At 50.0% G+C, this 7,969-nt stretch overlaps 1 protein-coding gene across 1 annotated transcript in view; it reads right to left on the reverse strand.

Moving 5' to 3' along the window:
* LOC107108310 (MAP7 domain-containing protein 1-like) overlaps nucleotides 1–7,969 on the reverse strand; it is a 69,233-nt gene that overhangs the window by 22,753 nt on the left and 38,511 nt on the right. Inside the window, exon 6 of the mRNA XM_015408728.1 lies at nucleotides 5,683–5,793. Within this exon, the coding sequence (XP_015264214.1) occupies nucleotides 5,683–5,793 (111 nt within the window). The remainder of the gene's footprint in view (nucleotides 1–5,682; nucleotides 5,794–7,969) is intronic.

Genomic DNA, 7,969 nt, shown 5'->3' on the forward strand with positions numbered 1-7,969 from the left:
GGCTTTGCCTCCTGAAACAGCCATTTTGTGATTGGGCCCACCACCCTGTGTCAGGATTCCAAACGTGCTCACAGACTCAAAATGTTAGGGACCCCTGCTGTAAGGTTTTCAAGAAAAGAGACAAACAGGGGTAGTTTGCCATTGCCTGCCTCTGCACAGTGACCCTGGGCTTCCTTGTGGTCTTCCATCCAAGTATTAACCAGGGCCCACCCTGCTTAGCTTCCAAGATCAGGAACATTGAACTAGCCTGGGCTATCCCAATTAGGACAGAGAGGCAGCATACACATTTTCTAAATATATATGCAGTGATGTAAAAACAGGTTGCTTACCTGTAACTGAGGATCTTCAAGTGGTCATCTGTGCATTCACACCTCTGGGATATAGTGCGCCTGCGCCGACCTCGATCGGTTCCTCTTGAAAGCGAAAGGGATTTTCGCACCCGCTCCCCCGTCACGCGCCGGCCTCACTGCGCATGACTAAGGGAGGGGCACGACAATCCCACCAGTTCCTTCTGACCGCTGCAATCAGTCTCAGAGTAAGACAAGAGGAGAGGACCGAAAGCAGAGGGGAAGGAGGGCGGGTGGTGTGAATGCACAGATGACCACTCGAAGATCCTCGGTTACAGGTAAGCAACCTGTTTATCTTCTTCGTGGTCTCTGTGCATCACACCTCTGGGAGATATGCAAGCAGTAAACAACCCCACCGGAGGAGGGAGCTGAAGGTCCTAGACTTGCGCCGCCTGCAACCCTGCCCGTCCCACCACGGAGCGTCAATGAAGACGCCCACCCAGAGCATAAAGCTTCACGAGCATGTGGGGCGTGGGTGGGTGACCCATGCTGCTGCTTGTCAGATGTCAGTGAGCGGCGGACCTCCCAGGGAGGCTGTAACAAGCCCACTGCCCAGTTACAAGTGCTCGGAGCGGGCCCGGGAGTAGCCATTTAGCCAGGAAGTAACACAGTAGATGGTTCCACAATTCACCTAGATAGACGTTGCGAAGAAACCTCTTCCTTGCACAGGTGTGCTATAAAAGACGAACAAGGCCAATGACCGACGGAATGACCTTGTTCCATCAGGGTAGAAGAGTGTAGCTCTCTTAACATCCAGAGCATGAAGCCGGCATTCATCGTCACTCGTAGGGGACGGGAAAACATTGGAAGAGCAATGCAAGCTCGCAAACAGAACTTGGAACAACCTTGGGCAGGAAAGAGACACCTGAGTCCAAGGTGACACCATCAAGTAGAAAAACCAATATGGAGAGTCGCAACGGGGTGCAGACAATGCTTTCACTTGTCATGCTGAAGTAATGGCTACAAGAAAAAACAGTCTTCCACGAGAGAAGCTGCAGACTAGACTCGGCCATGGGCACAAACAGTTGTTTGTTGGTCTGGACAGCACTAGATGTAAGTCCCAGAAGGGAGTTGGCCCACTAGCCAGAGGAAAGAGCTGAGTGAAACCCGTTAGAACTGCCTTGCTTGCGAGTGAGGAAAAAATGGAATAACCGTCCACCACAGGATGATTGGCGTAGGTGGTGGCCAAAAAGGTTCTTAAAGAAAAACACTAAGACCGAACTCCAGGCGGGTCAACACTAATCCAAAGAGTACCCATCAGACCCAATAGCTGCTGGATCTGCAGTGCTAACGCATCTCCTTGTGTTCTATCAGGTGGATGAGAGCGATAATGCCTCCCCCCTATTGGTGGGAGAAAGGTTCAACAGACAGACGAATCCAAAATTGCTCCAATAAACTGGACCCTCAATGACGGGAGGAGCATTGGCCTTTTTGAGGTTCACCCTCAGGCCCAACGCATCAAGGGTAATCGGCATTGAATCGACATGGTTGAACCGGGTTTGTCATTGCCTGCCTCTGTGTAGCGACCCTGGCATGCCATGGTAGTTTCCCATCCAAATACTAACCAGGGCCAATCCTGCTTAGCTTCCAAGATCTAACAAGATCAGGACAGCCTGGGCTGTCCAGGTCAGGGGTCAGAGGGTGGTTGTGGATGTAGTGTTTTGGCGGCCGCATCCAACGTGTGCTGAGCCGCGTTAAGCTGATGCTTAGTCAGAAGCATTCCCTTCTTTGAAACCTGCGAGCCAGGGAGGGTAACAAGAAATTCAGACATCTGCTCCCAGAGAGCAGACTGATAACTCCCCACACATGCCATGTAGATTGAGGTCCCGATGCCAAAAACTCTCGCAAACAAACAACTGCGTCTACCCTTGAAGGAAGAGGTGTTACGACAGAATAGGGTTAAGGTGGGTAAACAGAAGTTTTAGCACCCTGCTCCTGTACCTTACATTGAATGATCTGCCCTCCGGCTCGAGATGGGGTAGAGGTGACCATCTGGACAATATCGAACACGGAATCTGTCAGAGTGGGCAGAGATTGCCCTGCAGACAGAGTGAGCATGTTAGCCATCCGTTCGGCAAAAAACCTCCAGGGATTTAAGGTCTTCCGAAGGGAGTTTGGGAGATCACCGCCCACTTGTTAAGGTGGCGCGGGTTCCAATGGAGGATCAGGGTTTTCATCCCTTGATTGGAAGGAAGCGTGTGGAGAAGCAGACAGCATCGGTACCGATGGAGACGGAATCGATGGATCTTAAAATTAGAAATAGCCGGGTGCGATGGCTTGGGAGGTTTGCCCATCACCCTCGATGGTTGGGTCCTTGCAAACTCCGGTGTCTAAGGAGGATCTCGATACCAGGAGGGTAGACTGACGGTCCCATTCCCTAGTGGGGCTGGGAACCATGGCATACCCCCCGTAAAGGGAAAGGCCCCATACTGGTATCGCCACAGCCCCTTCCCAGGGGGGTGGCGGTGGCGGTGTATCGGTGCCGATGGCCATTCTCAATTGTCAGCTCGGGGCAGTGACAGATGGACCAAATGCTTCAGCTCCGCAGTCGGAGTGCCAGTTTTTGACACTGGAGGACCAGGAGATCCGTGAGAAGTCCATATCCTGCTCTGTCAGCGAGCTGGATAGGACGCAGTGAAGGCGACCAAAGTGCACCTTGTGGCTGCTCTCGGCACAGAGAGTCAAGTGAAGCAGCCCCCATAGGATTCAGGGCCATGGCCCTCCGAGGGGTCAGCGGAGTTTGCACAGGGGGAGTTGTCTTATGCTCTTTTAGCCTGACTGGCCGAGCATCCTTGCCTTCCCTGCATTATGGAAAGAGTATAGGCATCAGACAAAGATGTCTGGGCCAAGCATAAGCATCGGGCGGTCGACATCTATATGCGTCGGTATCGGGAACCCGTCGATGCTGAGGTGGCAGTCGACACTGACGCATATCCTGAAGTGTCCTGATGATATCGGTGAAAGCGCAAACTCCGAAACGCGACACGAAGTCTGGCAGATCTGTTCTTCCTGCTAGAGAACTTCGCACAAGGAGCAGAAGAGTCCACTCGGTGCAATTCCCCGAGGCACGAAATAACAAAGTGAGTGCGCATCTGGGGGGAGGGGGGCGCAATATTTACTCCCACACAAAGGCACCGTTAAAGAAACCCCACCTCTTGGCCATAGGCCGGGGGGGGGGGGGCAACACACTACAGAGTCCAAGGAAATAAATCTGAAAAAACAAAGCCCTTTCACTTAACAAAATAAACAAAAAGAAAAAACAAGGAACAGGCCTAGAGCCCAATTTTTTTATCGACCGAAGTGGAGAAGATCCTACCAGCACGGCGGTCAGAAGAGAACTGGCAGGATTGTAGTGCCCCTCCCTTAGTCATGCGCAGTGGGGCTGGCGCATGACGGGGGAGCAGGCACGAAAATCCCTTTCGCTTTCAAGAGGAACCGATTGAGGTTGGCACAGGCGCACTATATCCCAGAGGTGTGATGCACAGAGACCACGAAGAAGATCACCTGTTCCCAAAAGGAAGAAAAATGCCAGTTGCAATGTTACGTCACTTTTGGCAAAAAAAGGGGGGGCGATACAGGGTAGCTGGAATTGCTGGTTTCTGGCAATTCCTAAAGCAGCACTACCATAGAGTTTCCAGTGATTCCTAGAGCTAACCCATGTCATTTCCCTTTTTTAAAAATTGGAAGTGATGTGATGAGGCAGCCTATCATATCGCTGTCCACAGCCCTCTTCGCCAGTTGCCAGGCACTGGGCAACCACAGCAGAGAGTTCCATCTTGTTAGTTTCTGCCCCCTTTGGGGGACATGTCACTATCCACTCAGCACTGCCCCAGCACCGACAGCTGCTCCCACCCATGAAGAGCAAGTGGAAGAGAGGTTTCTAGTGACACTGTTTCTATACATTATATCGTTGCTGAGTACATTATCCTTCTCCCTTCCCCCAGCTGGGACGAGAGAGAGGGGGCACAAAGTCCGTCGGACTGGGGCCTCCTGAAGCATTTCTCCACCACCATCCACAAATTCGATCGGTGGCCTTCCTTTCTCTCACCCCAATAAACTCTCATTCCTGCCCGACACGAGTCGCTAACACAAATCTGAGCTAAGATGGCCTCGCTTTTTCTGAGACACCACCTAGCATCCATGGAGCATTTTCTTTTTTTAAAGCAAAAGAACTCGTCTCACTATAAAGCAGCTTCACACGCATTGGTAGCAGAACAGCAACAGGTGCCTCCCCAAGCAAGAACAAGAAAATTTTTGTTCTCTTTTAAGTGCTTGGGAGTTAACATCCAACCTTCACACCCATCATCTGGGGAGCAAGGCAGCTTGGCCGCAGGGACCAAGACTGAGTGCTCGGGCAGCTGCCAAACTTGGAGTTAACTATGGGGAACTGGGAAGGAGCAGAAACCTCTTCCATGCCTAGGAAAAAGCCGCAGCTGTGTGGCAAGAATATAAAGCGTGAAAATAGTCCCCAGATAGCAGATATGGGAGCTGCTTGGCACAAGAGGGGTGGGGGAAATCCCTCCTTGGCATTAAGGGCCCTTATTCTCTCCCCATAAGTAGAGTTGGAAATGCAGGACTCCATTGTTTGCTTTTTGATGGGGATCCTTATTCTGGATGTCCAGGAAAGGGAAGATCTAAAGCCCTAAAAAGACAGAGCCCCTCAAACAAGTGCTGCTCACTTTGAGATAATACCAATCCCTTCTGGATGTAGGGATGAAATATATATATATAAAGTCACTCCATTTCACTAGCTCACATTGAGGGCTGTGGGTATCCCAGTGCTAAATATCCTGCACAAAGATGTCTCAAAATTTTGCAGCATGATAGTCCAAGTTCCACGTGATGGAAACCAGAATTTGACACTATGTATACATTATGCAAATTAAACCTGTCTGGACAAACCTGTCTGTTTTGCATATTTTATTGTATTTCTGGTAGCCTTAAGGGGGACCCAAAAGACATGCAGGGGATGAAGCCCTCCCACTGGCCACTAGAAATCCCACTGACACTCAGCCTGGAAACTGCACACACCCCACCTACACATTTTTTTAGCTTATCTGTAATCACAAGAGCTTGCAACCTGCATGAAAGCCAACATCCCCTGACGGCTGAATTCCCACTATCGCCTTTGCTTGTGTGGAATGGCACCCGGCACTCCTGGCCCCGGCTGTATTGCATTATATGTATCTTTTAAAATGGGTTTTCTCAGTTTTTAAACAGACTCGCCCCACCCTGACCTTCTCAGACAGGAAGGGATGTGCACTCAGAATTAGTACTACCCCCTACCCCACCCTTCTCCCTGGCATTGAGGGGTGCCCCCAGAGGGGTCTCTTACTTCTACTGGGTGAATTCCAGAGGGTGGCGGAAGATTTGGAGAGGCGCTTGTTGATTATAGAGTCCACGTGTTTAGGGAGATTTACGGCAGAGAGGGAGCACCTGCTTGTACCTACGAGAGGGAAAAGACACACGGGCGTTAAGGGCAGTGGGGCAGGATATGGCAGACATGCGGGCATGCAGTGGCAGAGGGAGAAGGAAAGAGGAAACTTGGTGGAGTATTTAGGGGTGCAGGTTTTCCAGTTTCCACTGGATTGTGCTGTGTCTACACTGAAGCAAAATCACACACCTCTTTAGGTGCTGATTTATGTCACTATCCCCTGCGTCTGCTTGATGGCCTTGCAATGGCTCAGATGTGCACATGCTGCATCCAAGGTGAGAGCATGGTGGAATGGCTGGCACACTTGTCATTGGAGGGTTTCTGCAACACAACACCCAGCTTAACCAGACATAAAGAACTCAGCTGCCTCTTCCCCCTCATCCATGCAGCAGCAGATACAGAGCAATAGCCCAATCCTGTTACATGGTTTACAAAGAGCTGAAGCCCACTAATTCAGTGGGGCTTACTCCTATGGTGAGCGGGCATAAGACCAAAGCTTTAAGAGGAGGCTTTTAAAATACTGGGCTCCTGGCGTCCCCAGATACACTACAAAAAAAGTATGATCACGGCAAATACAAGTTGGAAGCAGAAGAATGGCAGGAAACACATTTGTACTTCCTTAAACATGTCACCTACAATGTTCAGAAGCCATACAAATAGCCAGCCTCAGACTGTTTTTGTTGAACATAACTCACAGGGTCTTTCCTGCAAGATTTGTGGAGTCCTTGGTGGAGAATTCCATTCCTAAATGCCAACTAGGAGGTTTGGTCCATTAGGATAAGTAGCTGAATAGTTGTGTCCTTTTATTTACAGTGAAAATTTGCTGGCATCCCAGCAATTTATTCATTTATTTCATTGATATCATACCGATCTCCTTAATGGGGGCCCAAAGCTGCTTACATCGTTCTTTCCTCCATTTTATCCCCACAACAGAAGTGAATTCGTTGCATTGGTGCAACACTCCAGGATTACACCAAAATTCTATGGTAAATTGTAGAGTATCAGGGCAATCCTAGACCATCACACAGATGCGATGACAAACAAACCCAGAAGTGATGGTGCCTATTAGCATTTCCCTGTCCTACAGCTGGCAACCCTAGCTGACAGTGTGTGACTGGCCCATAAATTCCCATGGCAGAACAAGGATTCAAACCTGGGTCTCCCAGATCCTAGTCTGACTCTTGAACAGCTACACCACCCTGGCTATTGTAAAGTCAAGAACTGGCCCATTCCTGCCACATGCCAAAGGAGGAAGACACTGAGGTTAACCCTGATGCTAAAGCAGAAAAAAGCCACATCCTTGTATGTCTCTCCTAATGGAGAAGAAAGCATTTTGGAATCCACTTTCAGAGACAAAATGGGGGAGGTTTCTCTCGGGCACGTAGCTGATAGACAAAATGAGATTTCGGTGGCAGATGCACAGGCCCTGAACAATGGGAAGAAAAAGAACGGCTATTGTGAATTTATTTTGCATGTTTGTTATTATCTGTGTTGTTATATTTTGTCCCATGCTTTTTCAAAACTTTTCTTTGAATGCCAGGAAGTCAAACTCTGTCACACACACACACAAAGGCAGCTATGCTTGGACTTCTTCCAAGATTGGATGATAAAGCAGCTGAGATTTCCATAAATGAGGAAAGAGGAACTTGTCACTCCTATTATTTAACCTTCATGTTTTGTTTTCTTACATTTACTCGAGATCTCCATTCATTTACTTGGCTGACCAGAAAGCTCTGTTTTTTTTGCATATTTGGGGGAAAGGATTGCCACTAATAGTTTTCTTGTGATAAAAGTCCATTCTGGGACAGATCACCCTGCCCGGTGGGGTAAGCTGCTCCCATGGCAGTCTCCAAGGGATGCCAGACCCCCCAGTGGGAGGGGGGGGGGTCCCCTGCTGCCAGGCCCTACCTCTCCGCCATGGATCAGCTGGCTGGCAGGGGGGTATTAGCCCAAAAACCGAGGGAGGAACACCCAACATTTCAGTGACATGCTTACATGACTTCAGTGTGACCCAGAAGTGACATAGGCACATCAGGGAGACACTCTGGGTTTTGGGCAAAAACACTATGGTAGATAGGGTTGCCAACCCCCCTCCCGGTTTGCCAGGGGTCCCCCATTTTTGGGGGGGGTTCTACCCGCCGCTGGCCAGATGGCCGGCGGGGGGAGGCCCACCCCCCACACCCACCGC

The sequence above is a fragment of the Gekko japonicus genome, unplaced genomic scaffold (assembly GCF_001447785.1).
Source record: "Gekko japonicus isolate JY-2015 unplaced genomic scaffold, Gekko_japonicus_V1.1 scaffold2470, whole genome shotgun sequence".
NCBI lineage: Eukaryota > Metazoa > Chordata > Lepidosauria > Squamata > Gekkonidae > Gekko > Gekko japonicus.